Source organism: Magallana gigas, chromosome 8 (genome assembly GCF_963853765.1).
Source record: "Magallana gigas chromosome 8, xbMagGiga1.1, whole genome shotgun sequence".
NCBI classification, from domain to species: domain Eukaryota; kingdom Metazoa; phylum Mollusca; class Bivalvia; order Ostreida; family Ostreidae; genus Magallana; species Magallana gigas.
In genome coordinates, this window is record NC_088860.1 from 3,073,494 (window position 1) to 3,092,579 (window position 19,086).

At 36.1% G+C, this 19,086-nt stretch overlaps 4 protein-coding genes across 15 annotated transcripts in view; 2 read left to right on the forward strand and 2 right to left on the reverse strand.

The window, feature by feature from the left end:
- Positions 1–356: 356 nt before the first annotated feature.
- LOC105332684 (endoplasmic reticulum-Golgi intermediate compartment protein 1) lies at positions 357–8,041 on the forward strand. The gene is made up of 9 exons (XM_011435365.4): positions 357–506; positions 1,935–2,069; positions 2,286–2,377; positions 2,730–2,854; positions 3,593–3,706; positions 3,934–3,988; positions 4,127–4,227; positions 4,408–4,530; positions 5,559–8,041. Exons 1-9 carry the CDS (start codon positions 487–489, stop codon positions 5,664–5,666), a joined length of 873 nt encoding a protein of 290 aa, XP_011433667.3. The 5' UTR covers positions 357–486; the 3' UTR covers positions 5,667–8,041.
- Positions 7,578–9,584, reverse strand: LOC105332683 (membrane progestin receptor beta). Its single transcript, XM_011435364.4, has 2 exons — positions 9,196–9,584; positions 7,578–9,092 (listed from the first exon to the last, which is right to left on the reverse strand). Exon 2 carries the CDS (start codon positions 9,090–9,092, stop codon positions 8,097–8,099), a length of 996 nt encoding a protein of 331 aa, XP_011433666.3. The 5' UTR covers positions 9,196–9,584; the 3' UTR covers positions 7,578–8,096.
- A 2,047-nt stretch (positions 9,585–11,631) lies between these two features.
- Positions 11,632–15,781, reverse strand: LOC105332685 (membrane progestin receptor alpha). The gene is made up of 2 exons (XM_011435366.4): positions 15,453–15,781; positions 11,632–13,384 (listed from the first exon to the last, which is right to left on the reverse strand). Exons 1-2 carry the CDS (start codon positions 15,453–15,455, stop codon positions 12,413–12,415), a joined length of 975 nt encoding a protein of 324 aa, XP_011433668.3. The 5' UTR covers positions 15,456–15,781; the 3' UTR covers positions 11,632–12,412.
- A 2,065-nt stretch (positions 15,782–17,846) lies between these two features.
- Positions 17,847–19,086, forward strand: part of LOC105332686 (unconventional myosin-XVI) — a 55,355-nt gene continuing 54,115 nt past the window's right edge. For 6 of the 12 annotated variants that reach the window (XM_066068732.1, XM_066068731.1, XM_066068742.1 and 3 more), the window contains exon 1: positions 17,852–18,249. The gene's annotated coding sequence lies outside the window, so the exon portion shown is untranslated. Of the gene's footprint in view, positions 18,250–19,086 lie in introns of all 12 variants that reach the window. The other 6 variants (XM_066068740.1, XM_066068735.1, XM_066068736.1 and 3 more) reach the window with 5 other exon arrangements.

A 19,086-nucleotide genomic window follows, 5' to 3' on the forward strand; every position in this document is an offset into this window, starting at 1 on the left:
CATATATTTAAAAATTCTGACAGGGTTGGTAATCTGGACTCCCTACCTTCTCCCTCCCCACAGGCACCTGACGATATATAAGTATATATTTTTTTCATATTATTAGGTAGAGGGTAAATATTTTTTGTTGTGACAAAATATATATAACGACAGGTACCTGTGCCCCTCTCTTCTTCCGCGTATCTATTGCGAAGGATTGTCTGAAGGATTTATTTTGAGAAAGGAAAAAAAAATCTTTGAAATAAGGTTTCGTAATTTCTGTACACCACTCTAAAAACACGATAAAGGAAGTGAAAAAAATGTATTGCGAATAATAGAAGGTTGGACAAGTCCGGTTCCAGCATTTGTTTTATCACAACAATAATTTGACCAATGAAATTATTTCACGAACGTGTTTCCGGTTCCGTTGTAAACCGTTCACGTTGCATTATTTCTCGCAGGCAGCTGTTACTGCTAATTTGATGCAGTAAACATACAATCTGAAAGATGCAGTTCGACATTAGAAGGTAAAATGAATCTAAAAAACAAATTTTAGTTGTGATCTTAGAAGTTGCATACACAAAGTGCAAGCTTTTTATATCCAATGGAAAAGTTGAAAAGTTTTGACAGCAGACTGATCTGAGTGACCACTAAAGAATTACCTGATTTGTAACTTGTTCTGATAACTTGTCAGAGTAGACATCTGCTTTACCTATATACTGAAATATAATGTGCATAATCCCCTCATTAATACTAAGAAAATGATCAAGGAATCACTTGGACATTGATAGATTATTAATATACCGGTATATTTTCATGGATTTTATTTGATGAGCTTTTACTGTTTTCTGCAAATTTAACAATGTTATTTTGAATTAAAAAAAAGGCACAGAATATGCATGAATACTGTTTAAGATGCACAACTTCTTTTATTGTTATCTTAACATAATGTGGTTGGACCAAATTAAGATATTTATAGCCAGTTGGGGTACAGTATCCTAGAAAGAGCAATCTTACCGTGACCAGACTATGCTCAGGTCACAGTAAGAATTCGTCCTATATACTTGTACTGCAGCAGCCTCGAAGTGGATCTGCTTTGCGTTAATGTCTGTTAAAAGTAATCTGCAGGGGGAAAACACATTTTTATACATTACAAACCTTTTGGAACATGCATATGTAGTTAAGTCCACAAAATATCTATTTAATGGGTTGTACCAAGGCACTTTGTTTATATACACGTTTTAATTTGCCTGCCATTTTGTCGGAAATTGCACTAGGAATCTCTCAAATTTTATCATTAACATGGTGACTGTAAACAGCAAATTTTTTAACGTGATGTTAAAAGTGGCAGTGATTCCATTGCAAAAACAGTTAATGTGGTAAAATGGGATTATAAAAAAGCAACATTGTAGGTATTTGAAACCAATCATTTGAAAGTTAAGGCAAGATACAGTGCAGTATATTTTTTTATTTTCGAGTTTATGAGTAGAATTTTATCGTTAAACATGGTCTATAAGACATCTAGTGTTTTAATGATAGAACATTCTATCTAACAGTATCCCAAATCAGACATAAATATACATAAATGAAAAAATATATTTCGATATTGCAAATCTTTAAAAGAAATTAAAGAATATACATACGGTAAGTTGCATCTTTTGGTCACCAAGTTTTTCTGTAACTAACTGTATTGGAGATTGATCCCTTAGTACCAGTATATCCAACTTGCCAAATTTACAAGCTTCCACATAGGGACTACATACCATTAATGGCCTTATAATGGAATTGACCTTTTTACCGGTAAACATGGTTAAAGAGAAAGGAGACAAATCTGGTGTAGTTCTTCCTCTGTGTTTTAATAATTCATTGTTTGATTTTTTCTTCAGGTGTGACTTCTGCTATACACTTCCTCTGTATATTGTAGCTATTCATCGTCTGTTTTTTGTATTCTTTAGGTTTGACATCTACCGGAAGGTACCCAAGGATCTTACCCAGCCCACACTGACCGGGGCGTGTATCTCAATCTTTAGCGTCCTCTTCATTTTGTTCCTGTTCCTGTCCGAGCTTTCACTGTTCATCACTCATGATGTGTAAGTTTACGAAGTTGTGAACTATTATTCAATGTAATGTAAAAAAAAAAGTTGCAACTGATATTGGTGAACTATATACATGTATTATAAAATCTTTATCATTATGCAAGTGGTTTCTATTAATGTGAAAATAGCCATGTTAAGAAAACATTCAACAGGAGGCATACCCTCTCGGATTAACTGAGACAAAGAGAATGATGATATTTTTGTTCACAGAGTCAGTGAATTGACGGTAGAAGATCCTGTGAAACACTCAGAGAAAATCCCTGTCTTCATCAACCTGACTCTGCCTAATTTAAACTGTAAATGTAAGTATATCAGTTGCCAAATATCTCGATGAACATTCCACTTACTGTAAATTCCTAACAATGGTAAATGCAAGAAAAAATTGGGGAATGTTGAGAAAATAACCATTTACAGGTTTTAAAATCTTGCTTTGTTTTTCTGAGAGTTGTTAACAGTATGAAACTCAAGTTTGGCACCAGTGATCACATATTCTGGCAAATTGATACAAATCGACAAAATCACAGAATTAAGTACTCGCCTAAAATAACCAATTTACAGTTATCATTTGTTTTTCAATAATGAATTTTATAAAGAAAACTTTTGGCGTCTATTATTTGGTGCTGTTGAGTCTAACTCCTTGTTTACCTCTTGTAGATTTAGGACTGGACATTCAGGATGACATGGGCAGGCATGAAGTTGGCTTCCAGGACAATACTCAGAAGTTTGAGGTCAACGGAGGGAACGGCTGTAGGATGGAGTCTCATTTTCTCATTAATAAGGTGATGATCATTGATCAGGCATCTTGATTGTAATACTTGGAGGCTTGATTAATTAACTGCAATTAAAGCAGTTGAATGATAATGTGTATCAAGAACATGCTGACACTATAAAAAAGTCTCGTTTTTAACCCAATTGAAAAGACATATTTTCTTTGCAACCAAAACAAAAGTATGTGTGCTTGAAATTTTTGTTGACAATTAAATGGGTTCCACATAAAAGCAGTGAAACCCTTGATTCATCAACTATTAACAAGAGATTAGTATATTATGATGTCTTCTTGACAATACAGAAATCTTAAATTTAATATAGCAGGGTATTTTTGTGTATGTACACACAGTCTTTCTATATTTTCACTAGGTAACATTTGAACTCTTTTTTGTAAATGACAGTGCTAACAGAAGAATGGGTCAGAATTCACATCACATTATCTGACCATTCTGATTGGGATTTCTCTGTAGAGATTTGATATCCTGATAGACGACAGACAGTGCTGACACAAGCCTGGTTTCAGATTCATTTTGAAATATCTTACTGTTATTTTATTGGATGACAACACCGAGACCAGTCTGGGTTTAGATTCATTGTTAGATGTCTGGCTGTTATCTTGTAAAGGCTGAGACCAGTCATGTTTTTACCAGAATTTTTTGGTTATATTTGATATCTTATATCCTTATGGATATCCACACTAAACAGTTTGGTTCTTTATTCATTGTATGATGTCTTACTGTACTCAACAGGTGCCCGGTAATTTCCATGTTTCCACACACTCAGCAGAAAGTCAGCCCGATAATCCAGACATGACGCATATTATCCACAAAGTCCGATTTGGAATGGATCTACAGGAGGGAAAAGTAAGGAGTCACAAAAAAGTTAAATAAATAATGGGATATTTACTAATTTACCCCTGTTTTGTTTTAAAGATAAAAGATGATTTAATTGCTGAAAGAATATTGTAAAGGACAATTTACAGGTCACTTGTAAGCATGGAGTAAGGATATTATTGTAAGGCAGAAAGTAATGTGTGTCTTATTATTAATGTGGATCAGTTTGTGTAAAGACAAACACCTCTCTATTCCAGGATGTCTCAGGATCATTTAATCCATTGGAAGGATTGGATAAAACCAAATCTCAAGGTTGGTGTAGAACGCATAATCAGCTTGTGCAACAAGAGAATTTTGAATTGTCACGAATGATTTTGAAAGCAAAATAGTCTTGAAGAAAATCTTGATGGAATGTAAAAGTTTTCACTAGTTTGTGCATGTATTTTACAGCGATTGCTACACATGATTATATTGTGAAGATTGTGCCGTCCGTGTACGAGGATTCAAGAGGAAACTTACGCTATCCGTACCAGTACACTTTCTCCTACAGGGTAAGACCTGCAGGAAGTTCTGTTCATTCTTCAGTTTATTTTCTCTCGTTTCCTGTAAGTTAAAAAGATGCTGATTAATGAGCAACATGAATGTTGGTTATGTCACCCTCATTCACTGCACAATGAGAATTAACTGCATGGGTCATTAAGACTGATGTTGGTACACTTCCTTTATTTAAGGATGTTGTTCAGTATGGCCACGGAGGGCGAATGATGCCGGCCATTTGGTTCCGCTACGATCTCAGTCCTATCACAGTCAGATACAAAGAAAAGAGGAAACCATTCTACACATTCCTCACAACAGTAAGCTATGGCTAAAAATATTTACTAATTCTGAAGATGGTTCTCAATTTAATTCAAAACAAGGCTTTATTTCCTGAGTAAAGATTTTGTCTTTGATTGATGATTTTAGCATATAACTCGTTTCAAAATATAGCTGATTTTCCCACTGGTGCGAGTCAATGAGAGAGAGAGAGAGAGAGAGAGAGAGAGAGAGAGAGAGAGAGAGAGCTGGCTAAGCAAACTACATCTTTGCAATGTCAAGGTTTGTGATTACACAACTCCACACAGTTTGTATGGAGTTCTATAATCACAAAATCATGACATTGTGAATATGAGCAAGGCAGGGTTTTATCTGATTTAAGATGTTCTTCAGGTTTTTAAAATAATTTCGCAATGAATTTTTGTTGTCGTTATAGTTTTTCTTTTTTCTGGGTTGACGCCTGAACCCCATACAGGTCAGTGAACCACACAAAAGCCATGCTGTAGCATCATTGCCAATGAATAATTTTGACTGACTCTTGCCCAATCAGATTGTAGAAGGCGAAGTTTAGACATTCACACATTCACCTCTCATGACTTGAATGAGAGAGAGACGAGGGAGAGTGAGAGTTGAGGAAGTAAATGTATCGATATGATTTAAACGTATTCATGCATGTACCTATATGAATAAATACTGAGGAGTTTAACATGCAGAATAATTGTTGATGGCTGCATTTCTTTGATGCTGGCAAAGTGATCCAGCTATCTCTAATTTGGTTTTACTGCAAGGGTGTTTCAGCAATATGTCTTTGATGCCGGGGAAGCAATGGGGGTCTTGATTTAGTGAGCTGCTGACAAAAACAAGACTGTCACCAAGTGGGAAAAAGAACTGTGTTTTAAAACGAGCTCTATAACATTTTGCACTTTTATCTGTGCATTTCTCTGTGTTTAAACACTTTAGTCAATCTTGCTGTGATAAAAACTCAGAGACAGTCAAAGTTCCTTAATGTTAGTTCTTAAGCATAAGATAGATATAAGAACATACACATCACTTTATTTTATCATCGTAGGTCTGCGCCATTGTTGGAGGAACGTTCACCGTGGCCGGAATTCTGGATTCCTGTATCTTCACGGCGGCGGAAGTCTTCAGGAAGCTGGAGATAGGAAAGCTGAGCTGATCAGCGCGATTCGTAGGTCTGAATTAACATTGTCTAGTCAGTGAGAGGTCAACAGCCGCCAAATCTCAACAGGTGCTTGTTGAACACGCATCATTCATTGTACATTAAGATTGGGAAAAAGCTCATGGGACTATATTTTAAAAAGTGTATGAGGGGAAAAGCTCATGGGACTATATTTTATGAAGTGTATGAATGTTTGATGTTGGAGCAATTTATACAGTACATTGTGTCCTTCAATATATATGGTGCTTCTAGGTTATTTTATTATATAAGTGTCATAAAATCACCCATGGTATGTCTCTGGGTGTGAATATTTAAACATTTATCATGATAAAAAATAGTAGAACTCAGAACTTCCTGGAAGTTCTGTTCTTAGTTAAAATGATCATTTTGTTCTGTTTTTGTTTTGTAAATCTGAAAATCCATCTACACTGACAAATCAACTATCTAAACTGTGGGAATATTTGTATTAGGTTATTGGTTTTTTTGATCATGTTTTAGAGATTGTGAGGGCCATTTTGACCTCTAATTTACCTTGCCAAAATCTCGTAGTGAGTTTGTGATTATTTCTGGTGTGAAAGGCATATTGCGTGGAGATACGAAATAAATGAATTATGTTTTCAACAAAGTCTGAAACTTTAAGAGTCTGTAGGAATTATTGGCCTTTGTAAATAGAAGTAGTTTTATTGTTACATTATGTTAACGAGTGCAATGCTAGTAGTTTGTGTAATCTAGAGGTCAAGCTTGGTACTACTGCCATCATGTAGCAGAACTGGTGGCAGAATGTAATTTTTAAGATGTTAACATTCCAGTTTGCAAAGAAACGGTTGATATTTTTATGTTGAACATGTGTAAAGTGAGCTCCTTTAATTACGGTTTATCAATGTTTACATGATAAATACAGATATCAATGTGTACATGATAAATACAGATATCAATGTTTACATGATAAATACAGATAGAATGGAAAATACTTTCACTTGGACCAAGATAAGAATATCAACATTTCTTGATTTTTATTCAGAGCTATTTTTATTAAGATTTTTTATGTTTGTTATTTATTTTTGTACCTGGTATGGGAGATTTCTTTATGTTAACAATTTGTTTAATCATGTTGAGCTGTATTTGATGAGGCATGGGTTTCCATTCACAGTTTGTCTATCCCACTTTTGATCGCTGGATTTTTTTTAGCAATAGTAGAAGTTGTTGTTTTTGCGGTATTTCAGTTAGTCAGATTGATTCTTAAATAAAATCAATACACAAACACTCGAACATCCCAGGGTTGAGATTGAAAGAAATTCACAAATTAGGACTGAATCAGAAACACCCCTCACCTACCATAAAAAAATTAAAACTGCAAAATATAATGAATGTTGGTTCAAATTTTAATAGTATCAATATTTATAACACTCTTAAGGTATTATAATAATATATACATTTAAATGCATGTGTTTATACTTGAAATTCTTTTTCTCATACACATTTAAAAGCTGTATTAAGAAACATGGGGAAATGTTACTGAACCAAGATGGTTTGTGTTATGATCAACAGAACAATCTGTTCCAGCAATGATCCCTGATTGTCTCTTAATGAAATGAAGAGAGGAACTGTTTGAAAGAGAGAATGGTTTGTTTATGTGAGACATTTTGGTAATTGTGTGGTGTGACAGATTCATCTGCTGTTAGTCTGTAAAAACAGATTGATATCAGGGTACTTTGTATGGAACAATTTAATTGATTTATCCATTGTGAGAAACTTATGACTGTTGAAGATTGATGAAGACTTTATTTATTTTTACTTTGAGCTTGTTGTGAAAAGGACATGTATAAGTTCTAAATTAAAGTTAAACATATCAATTCACAGATCCAGCTAATGGGGATCAACACAAATTTCTTTTTGGATAATAATTGGAACAAGTAACAGGTCACTACAAAAGTTTCAATAGAACAAAACCTTCCAAGGCATAGGAGAGGACCCAGTCTTGTTGTATACAAGAACAATGTGACAATTATTTATTCTTATCCCAGTGTTAAAATGTCTGCCAAAAAATGGGCCATTGAAAAATAAATGCCACAATCTTAATTAAAACTCTCAACAGAATCCCCAACGAACACATTTTACTTCATAGGCCCGTAAACATTACAAGCTTCACAGCTTGGAACAGTACATACTCCTCAGACTGTCAGGGATTCTGAAGTTTTACTCAGTAAGACTGTGTAAAATGGTTACAATTTGTATATACACGGTATTTGTTTAATATTTATACTTATTTGAAGTATTATTTTTAATTTTCAAAGCTTTTTGTGGGATAGGGACCAGTGTTGGATTAAAACTGACGTTTTGTTACATTAAACTTTATATTATACCATGATAAACGTTTTGTTTTTCTTTTAATGATGAAAAAAGAAGTGAAAGCATCAAAACATGGCTCTAAATTTGTTTGGAAGTGTTGTTGTTTAAACAGAGAATGTTACGATGCTTAGTGATCTTCTTTTTGAATGCGATATAGAAGAGACATATAACGAGGACATCGATTAATGATATTGTGAGAATCGGGCCAAACGTACTCCAAAACGAGGGCGTCACCCGCGGGAGTCTAAACGTTTGACGGAATAGCATGTCCCAAATGACCCCATTCACGTGACTCTCGGAAGCCTGGATCATCAACAAATGGAACACCTGGTGACTGTTTCCAAGGAAATCAAACGTGCCTGGGAAAATACGCTCGGGAATCCTAGTCGTGAAAAAGAATCCCGTGGCGACCATGTGAAACATCTGATTGCCATGGTGATGAATCCCTACCGTGGTCTCTGAATTCAGCATTCGATTGGCAATAGGGACAATGGACAGGAGGTACAACAGCCCCACCCCAATTACGGTTAGAAGGCCCCGGTGTTTGGAATGGGGCTCGTTCACGACTACCTTTGACGCGGCACCGCACGTGCAGCAGAGGACCGACAAAAAGGTCCCCACGTGTAGGATCTGCCAAAATGAAGAAGTCTTCAATACATGTAGAAACACAGAATAGTGATAGTGACTAAGAATGGTGCCGAATCCATACAGACCAATACAAGCAAAGTCTATCATAAACATACAACAATTGACCTCCTTTGATTTGTGTGAGAACATGTGGGCAACACTGCTCGCCAGATAGGTAGCCAGGAAAGAAAGAGTTCCTGCAAGTAGCGGCCAGGTATGAGGATCCAGAAGGCCAAAGATGACGTAGATCTGGTATAGCCGTGACGTCATTACCAGCGATCCCACGAGATGCGTCCAGACGTTGAGGGTTTCCATGTTGTTGTAGAAAACGCTGTAGATGTAAAACGTCCATGGTTGTTGAGAGAAGCGGTAGCCGGACTCTACGTAAGGCACGTGGAAATAGGCGGGAACCTGGGATTTATGAAGGGTCTTCTTGTGCAGGACCATCTACAAACAGAAAACAACCAAACTGCAAGTATTGCATTAATGGACCTTTTATGATATCGATGAATTTAGTATCGTAATGGTAATGTTTGTAAAGACATTTTACCTTTGAAGAATTGCAATGATTGAGTAGCCTCTGTCAGTGGGGGTTGGTAGCTGTTGTATGGTATGTAGATTATCACAGGGCTCCAGTACATACGGACACCGCTCTATGCAGTGGTTCTTCACCCCAAGTAGCCGGACTCTGACCTCTACCCCCGGGCTTCGTCGTGTATACTGTTACGTCACGGCCGCACTTGGCCAGAGACTGTTTTCTCTACATCTTGGCAAATGTTCTGACCAACGTTCGCGTTAATACAGTGAATACGGGGAAAGGGTGTCCAATATTAGATAATTAAGGCTCCCGTTAAGTTGATGACGACAACCGGAACATTTGGGATAGAAACGTATAGTACATTTGGTAGATGGTACATTTTGTGTCAAGTATTATTCTAAGGATCTGAAAACGAAACACTCCATATCAGTTTCCCAAAACTTTGATTCTTTTTTGAATGATTGAAGACTTGTAGTCAAAAAATGTTTAAAATAAATTATTAGTTCAATAGATCATTCATAAAGAAACAACAGAGTCAACCTTTTATGTCGATTTTGCAACGTTTGTCAGCAGACTATCATTGGGACAATTTAACTGTTTATATATTTGCATCTTCCAGAGTCCTTGACTGTGATAACACCTTTCGAATGTAACATAGTCTAGTCCAATACATTTCACCAAAGAAGCAATATCGTTGTGTGCGGCGCAAGCGCGGTTTGTATAATTGTACGAAATGAAATTAAGTCGATAATTTTAAATTTGATTAATTGTACAGTTTCTGAAAAATATACCAGTATAAACGTATTTAATAGGAAATCATTCTTTGAATATTTTGAGGCGATAATTGTTGTCGTGAAAGATACGCTTTTGAAATTTGTAAATACTGACTGTAAATACATGTATTGTGGTTCCAATGGAATATGTGTGTTTTGATAAGGTTGATTGTGTTCTTTTTGGTATTATTTATATTATAAATATATTATATATAAATATTCCTCTCCAGATTGTTTTTAAGAGGACTCGATGGTCGTGGCCATTTTTAGACTATTTTAATCTCCTTACGAAGAATAATTCGGTTTAAAGATATAGAAAAAGAATCTTATTTTAGAGTTGAAATATTTCTAATTTTTGTTCTTTACCAAATGATAGTTTATGGCCAAAATTATCATAGTATGACTTATATGACATAATCTGACCTATACTATGACATAGATATTATGTCAAAGTTTAAGTCAGATCTATAGACCATTAAGCCTCCTTAAAGGGACTTCGACACGATTTTAGATCAAAATTTTATTTTTTATTTTTTAGATATAAAATTGTTTACTTGCACGTTTTGAATGATTGACCAAAATTTTAATGTTATAATTTAAGTTATAAGAGAGAGATATATGTAAGAATTCATTGTTATGTAAACAAAGCTCGAGTCTTATATTTGTTTACAAATAGTGTAAAGTATATATGGCATTACCATTTCTTTGGCTGAATAACTCGTATTAAAATTTTGAATTTACTGGGTGGGTGTAAATACAAAATTTACAACATAACAACGTTGTCATGTTGTAAATTTTGTATTTACACCCACCCAGTAAATTCTAAATTTACAACATGACACTTATAACAATAAAACACATGTAAACAATAACAAGGCTCGAGCTTTGTTTACAAAACAGAGAATTCCATACTCTGTATCTTGCTTATAACTTAATATCTGACTTTCAAATTTTGATAAAGCATTAAAAAATACCCATATTAACCATTCTTAACAGTAAAACTGGGGGGAAATAATTTGAAATTTTGAGCTCAAATCGTGTCCAAGTCCCTTTAACTGTTTTAAAAAAATAGTGAAAATATCTGTTTGATAATGTTCAAAGTCTGTTCTTCCAAGAACAAATTTTAACAACCGCTCGATTGTAAACTCAACTTTTTTTTTTTTATCTTTATGACTTCTTCTTTACATGTGATCCTTGACTGTTTTGTGTACATTTGTATATACTGAATTTGTACCTCCAATACCAGTGAACTGGTCTTGAGTGAATAAAGAATTGAAAGTGGGCGACGATAAATGCACGAACTGGTAATTTAATTGATTGATTCCAATACTGCGTGATATAGAACTGTATCGGGCTAGTCCAGGTAGTTATCAGAATTATTTAATCGCGTAAATTATCCCAGAAAGATTAAGTATAAATGTAAATAAATTTTTGACGAGGAATTCGTGCCATTCTCGGATATATAATTCCGGGGTAATTTGCCAAGGAAGTAAAATATTCCATACCTATGAAGCGGTGAATCGGATAGAAATGTTGTGGGTTCAAATGATGATCAATAAAGTATGTGTAAGTAATTATGATAAATATTATTCATTACACGTTTAGACATATTTTTAATACGTAAATTACCCAAAAAGAAGAAGCACTCTTGAGTAACTGTTTAAATATTTAATCAACAAGTATAAAACTCCAACCCTTGGAATAGAACCGTATACATGTACAAGTAAAATCAGTCTGATATATTGCATTACCCAAAAGATTATATATAGATCCATAAAATACGTATATAAAAGTAATAATAATTCGATGTGTGAAACCTCATAAATACGTAACATCACAAATCATCAACGTCAGTGAAAGACGCCATTACCCTTATAATCAAGGTTTGTCTTGATTTTGGCAAGTTGTTATTGGAATATGTTATATACTGTAGGAGAGAACATATACAAGCATTTTGCCTGCTGTTCACTTCCATTCAGTGTCTTTATATATACTAAGATAAAGTATCTAAATGTTATTGGAATGTGCTCAGTTCATTAGCTTTGTTTAAATAATTAACGGGCAAGAAAATGGTGCTTGTATGTATATAAAATCGTGATATATAAAGAAGTAAATGAATACACATTAACCGCCACAGCCTGTAACTAGGAAAATACAGAAACTAATTTGAGGACTTCTAAACTGCAGATCTTTCTACTTCAGAATATTACAGCCATGTCGGATTTCAGTTTGATCAATTTCTTCCTGTAAAGGGGAAGAATATGCAGCTCTTCTTAAGTCTTTAGAAAGATTGCAAACCACATAACAAACGTACATACATTAAAACTATTACATTGGATGCCTGTATCTATGCTAAAACGTCACTCGTACAAACGTACATACATTAAAACTATTGCATTGGATGCCTGTATCTATGCTAAAACGTCACTCGTGTCGACCTACTGATATAATCTGGTTTAGTTATTATTCTCGTGTTTTTTACACATCGTCCGATCTTTAAAAGCGGAGTAAAAGTAATTTATTGTCACTAGATCCGCTATACATATAAGAAAGATGATTCCGAAAGTATTCCAGAGTGAGGGTGGAGGCCGAGGGACTACGAATGCCTGCCGGAACTTGATGTCCCAGACGACGCCGTCTAAGTGACTCATAGTGCAGAGCACCAGCAGGATGTGAAAGATCTGATGACTGTTGCCGATAAAGTCAAAGGTCCCGGGGGACAGGCGCTCGGGGAGCTTGGTGGAGTAGAAAAAGCAGACGGCGATCATGCTGAACATTTGTTTTAGGTGGTGAACGATTCCGTCCGTCCACTCAGAATTCCAAACCCGGTGCATGATCGGAACATTGGACAGGATGTAAATTAAGCCTAATCCGGACACTATCAGCGCCGTCCGTCGTTTCGAATTGAGATCATGGACGATGGCTTTGGACATGGAGCCAAAGGCACAGCTAAGAACAGCCAGCACTGAACCGAAGTAGAAAACGTTTCTCAGTAGAACTGAATCAAGGAAATATTGGTCCAGTGAATAATAATAGTGCGTTAATATCGTGCCGTAACCATAGAGACCAATGCATGCAAAGTCGGCCATAAACATACAGCAGTTCACCGCCATGGACTTGTGAGAAAACATGTGAGCAGCGCTACTAGTCACAAACATTGCCATGAAAGACAGAACGGCCGCTAAAAGGGGCCATGTGTAGGGGTCTCGGAGGTCAAAGGTTATGTAGATCTGGTACAGCCGTGACGTCATCACCAGCGATCCCACGACGTGCGTCCATACGTTGAGGGTTTCCATGTTGTTGTAGAAAACGCTGTAGATGTAAAACGTCCATGGTTGTTGAGAGTAGCGGTAGCCGGACTCTACGTAAGGCACGTGGAAATAGGCGGGAACCTGGGATTTATGAAGTGTCTTCTTGTAAAGCTCCGCCTGAAATTTAAAGTAATCTTTGCAATGAGTTCCGTTTATATCTGTATAGTTTTAATATAATAAACCCATTTACAGTTGATCGTTAATCTTGTTCAGACGGAGATATATGTCAACCAAACTGTTAAAATTAGAATTTAATGTATCTTTGTCTAAAAGATGGAAATAAAACCCATTGTTTTATAATATAAGTGCCAATCTGTGGCCATCAGAGAGAATCTTTTTTGCTTAAGGTGCATAGCAGTCATAATGATAAAGAGATCAGAAAAGCAAAGCTATGTGTAGCTTAGTGCCCTCAGTACTTTGATTTTTAACACCTATACACATTGAGCAAAAGAATAAATATTCTTCTGTCTATTAAATATCTGCCAATTATATGCAATTATATACGAATCCCAATTACATGGACACAATCATGAAAAGTTACGATCATTTCTTCTTGAAAAGACCATTTTAACCTAAATGTTCAAAAAGATTCAATGGATGAAACATGTCTTTATATTCTTAGCACCCAACAACAGTCGTAAAGATCGATCAAAATACAAGTAATAGCATTAAAAATTGTTTGTTGAATTCACTCTCAATTTTACATGTATTGGATGAGAATTATGTCAGTTTCTTTGTCATGCATAAAAAATAAGGAAAAATTATTCCTGTTTTTTAAGTAATTTATTTTAAACGTGTATTTTACAAGCTTGCCTTATACCATGTAAAGAATTGAGCCAATTATTTCCGTATGGGAAGAATATAAGTATTGAAGCGCTTCGTGAAAACACCAGAATGGCGTAGATCTGGTTTTTACCGTTAATTAGCATTACAATAAATTTGTAAATAAACGTCCTAAACGAATAATTCTCCAATGCATCCCTCCAGTCATTACTCTATGGCTGAGTTTAGAAAACAAGTGAATGACCACATTAATTTACGTTTACAGCGTAAAACGGATAATTACGTTTATAAACTCAACCGAGAGAAACCCATCTAAGCCAATCAAAATAAATGACATAATTAAGTAAATTTACAGATAGAGAAGCAGTCCACACAAGGATGCGAGAAGTCCCAATAACTACCGTGTAATGCCAGGCAATAAGTGGATGTCATTTAACGTAATAATACATGTACATGAATAGTTACAACACGAGGAAATAAGGGCTAGGATAAAGACGGGACATCGGTCTTGTTTCATTTCACCGAGTCGCTGAATATTATTAATATTTTTTGAATATTATGAATTAATAAAATTTGAGGCCAAAAATGATAAGATTTATTAAAAAAAAAATCATTTGTTATTTTCCGTGTTTTCCCAGCGGTACACACGCAAACAATTTAAAACACATTTAAATGTTCCTGCTTATTTGAGATCCTTGAATAAATTAAAAAGACAAATAAACATCGGGACGTGTTGTTATTGTGATGTAATAAGTTGCAATTATACTGTGTAAAAGGTATTGGGTATATTCCCTGGGGGAATAACACCAGTCTTTCTATCGAATGGATTGCGCAATCTATGTTTACATTCTTACATGTTACACGTACCGTACCAAGCTATGGTCACATAATAACACAGTAAGCACAGCAATGTACCGATATGTATATATGTAAAAGATGTGAAAGGTCGAGAAAAAATGTCCTTTATGCGACCACTGTCGTGCTGGCAGTACCACGTTTGTACGCGGTCTTTGCACATTTCGTTAGTCCATCAACGGGTCTGGCTCGTCTACCCGTATAGTGTAATCCAAATATGCAACAGGTAAATGGTACATTAAAGTCCCTTGACAAAACATACATGCACGTATTCTAGTGTTTATTACAGATCGTAGTGTACCCATGGAATATCCCGCCTACATAATTGAAAGATCTACCCCCGACCTAGGCTGTCTACAATGTCACACCCCAGGACGACAGACGGACTGACAGAAACTGAATTCAGGGACCGCTATACAAGTCCCGGCTAAATTCCTATCATTCCTGACACAAAACACACACAACGCCGCATGCGACAAACCAACTGTGACAGAGAGAGGAAAATATCAACGAAAAAAAGCGAGAAATGAAGGTGTTCCCTACCTACCATGAAACCGAAGAACGGGCACCTGTTCACACCTGGCAACGCTGGTCTTTAAAAAGCCGGTGGGAACGGCGTACAGGCAGTGCTTTTATTCATATACATGCTATACACGGTGTGGTGATACATTTCCCCAGGCCCCGACGTAACCTTCGAACTTCCTCTTAGGTGCGGATGTGTGAATTCTGTTGGTGATCGATCTATACTGTACGGGTGTAACGCACATAATTCCGTGTATAGGCATATTGCATATTGATAAGACTACGTTAATCAGGGGCGCGGATCTAGTGAACGGATCAGGTTGTGTCCCTTCTTTAATGAAAATTAAAAGATTAATACATACATGCACTTCATTTGCGGATCCAGGGGGGGGGGGGGGGGGTTCCGGGGGTCGGAACCCCCCCCCCCTTTCTCTGGGGCATATGATTTTTTTTGGAAAACTTGTAATGCCTATTTAAAGGCAATTTTTCCCATTTATACTATAAATACTTTAAATATCTCAAATAAATGCTTTTAAAATTGCTCATTTAAAGAATTTCTTATGCGGGTTATGCTATTTTTCTGGAATGCTAGCTACCTTCATACCTGAATCACAAACGAAGCCATTTTTTTTTTTGGTTTTGTTTCCAAGAATTGCAAATTACGTTACAAAAATACCGCGTAAGAGGTTTATATGTAAACCATTATGTAAATGCAAAACTTCAAAACTTTCTTGAATATGATCGCATCTGTACTAGTGCCGGGTGATGTTGGGCACCCATTACAGAGGTCACATCAAGTTCCCTGGGACGACTATTGCTTGTGCCATTGTATTACACATGTACAATCTATTCAGCAGATAAAGTATCCCCATTTTTTGTCATATCCTATCATTTAGATCTTTATTTAAGAAGGCAATCAATAGAAATCAAAATCGATAAATAATTCAGAATTTAATCAAAGACATAAAAAAATTACCAAAAAATTCATTTTTATGATAGCTTGTCGTAATAAGTCTGAATTACTTTTTTTGTTTTTTTAGTGTTTCTTTCTATTAAGCATAGACGCACGTTCTCATTGCTGAAGACTTGGTTTTTTTCTACGGCTAGAAATTGTGCAAATCTTCCTTACCTAACCCAAAACGCTTAATAAATGCTGTGCACTCTGATATTAAAATAGGTATAAAATACATGTAGATATTGACGAGATTACTGTTAATTGAATTTACGCACAGAAAACGTTCAAAAGGCCTTGTTTATTGACAAATAATGAATTTTGCACGTATTGATTATCATCAATTGGAACCCCCCCCCCCTTTTCCAAATCGCTGGATCCGCCTCTGCACTTGTACAATCTTCATGTTGCCCCTTGAGGGCCCTTAATTGGTAAATAAAGAAATTGAAAAATTGTACACTTACTTGTTGAACAAACCAGGAGAAAAAGAAAAGAATTTCTGCCAGAGTTCGTTTGTACCAAGATTTTGGGTAGTTTGAGAAAGAAAGGAGGAGAGAGAGATAGAAAGATAGAGAGAGAGAGAGAGAGAAGCACTTTTTAGTTCAACCAGCGAAAGAAAAAAAAATTCCTCCAGAGACTGATCAGTTAAAGAGAGAGAGAGAGAGGAGGGAGGAAGGGCACTTTTTAATTCAACCAGCGGAAGAAAAAAACAAACTTCCGCCAGAGTTCGAGAGAGAGAGAGAGAGAGAGAGAGAGAGAGAGAGAGAGAGAGACGCACATTTTGTGTCCAAAGGTAGGCGCTGGTTTACATGTGCATGAAATTGAAGTTGTAAACAGGAACTGAATCCACACGCAAATCTTATGATATATCTATATTCTAAAAATATGTTGTGTTTTCTTGGAACGGAACTCCGATGATCTGATTTTACTTCCTTTAAGTTCTTTTTTTTTTAGTTCTCTCTGTACACCACGTACCACACTGATATATTCACAAGTTTGGTTACTCTTTACAGAAGACAAGGACATTGTAAATTTTGTGGACGAATGTAAATAAAAACATGTTAAAGTAGTCCTACACTTTTTAAATTTATCCCTTTTAACTAAAATTGTACAAGATCTGATCAATGTTGGAGTGAGCCTTGTCAATGTGCTAATTATTATACAATTCATTGGCATATCTTTCCTTAGGGTTGTAATAATGATAATTTCATACTTGTCGGTTCTGGGCTCTCTAAATTAGAAATACTAGAAAATAAAATTAATGTTCTGTTTTGATGTCTGGGGGTGGGAGTGGGGGGCGTGCTACTTGAACATATGACATGCAGTATATAGCCCCCATATCTCTCTGATGCTGCCAGTTTCATTTTCATTCCTATATATAACTATGACTTGAGCAGCTATTTCAAGTTTTAAAAAACGAGAGACATGAAAATGAAAAAAATAATTTTTTAAAATTCATTAGTCAGCCGGCGAGCATGTTGAACGTGCACCAGTAAGAGAGTATTGAGAAATCAAGGTGTTATTTCCCAAGAATGTTTTACTGAGGGACTTTATTCTAACAAAGTACATGTGTATGCGAATTTAAATGGACACTGAAGTCACGAACATTAAGGGGGGATTTGGAAAGCACGTGTCTGTGTTTACTGCGCTAACCGCTGGGTGCTCGGTCGAGCGCGACGTCAGTACACCCGTGACAATACACAACAATCGCTGATGGGATTCAGGAAGAGGACTAGAAGTTTCAGAAGCTAGATAAATTCTGATCGAGGAGACTGATTATAGTGGGGCTATGTCTGTGAAGCGGCCTGAAGCTGTCAGGCAGTGAGGCGGTCCCAGACTCAGTACCCAGACCAAGCAGGAAGTGTTATTGGTAAGATACGTAAACAGAGTCAGAAACTAGAGGCAGCGGGTCTATACATTACGAACGGGTAATTCAGGACATTGAATCAGGGGGAAGGGGGGGGGGGTAACCAGAGAGGTGTTTTCTTGACACTCCAAAGAGCCAGTGGCTGGGGTTAGTAGGGGGTAGGAGGTTAGATTTATAGGCTAAATTTTTTGTCTCTTTAATCATATGATTGATTAGTTTCAGTCCTTTGTAATATTGAAACTGACATGCTGAATATTTTCCTAACAATGAGTCATCTGAACAACAGGATTTTAAGAACTGTCATAATTTGGATAGTTTAATTATAAGGGTTAACCAGGTACGAAGGCATCGTTTTTGAAAGGGGGGGGGGGGCAGACTCATCAAAAAAATCTTGACAAGAAAAAATCAAAGTACTGATGTACTGATTGGAGTTGATTTTATCAAACATTATTTATTTTAAAATCAACGATCACCAGAGGGCGCGTTCCGCAAGCTTCACTAACTGTTGAGGTATAGAATAGGGTACTTTTTATATCCCATAACCAGGCACTATAACCAGGATGTGCGCATGCGTGAATCAACTTTCCATCGGGATCGGTAAACGATTGGGAGGAAATTCGAAAGCTATTTGGAGGAACTTCGAACTGATATATGTGCAATTTAAAAATGCGATTTTTATATGAAAAATATGATCAGAAGTGATTAAAATGTTATGTATATTAGATTTTACACCAAAAAATTAAATAAATAATTGAGAGAACAATCAAAATCAATGTTACAGGAAAACAACAGGCACTTAGCATCGGAGGGGGGGGGGGGGGGTTCGAATGGGGGCAGGGA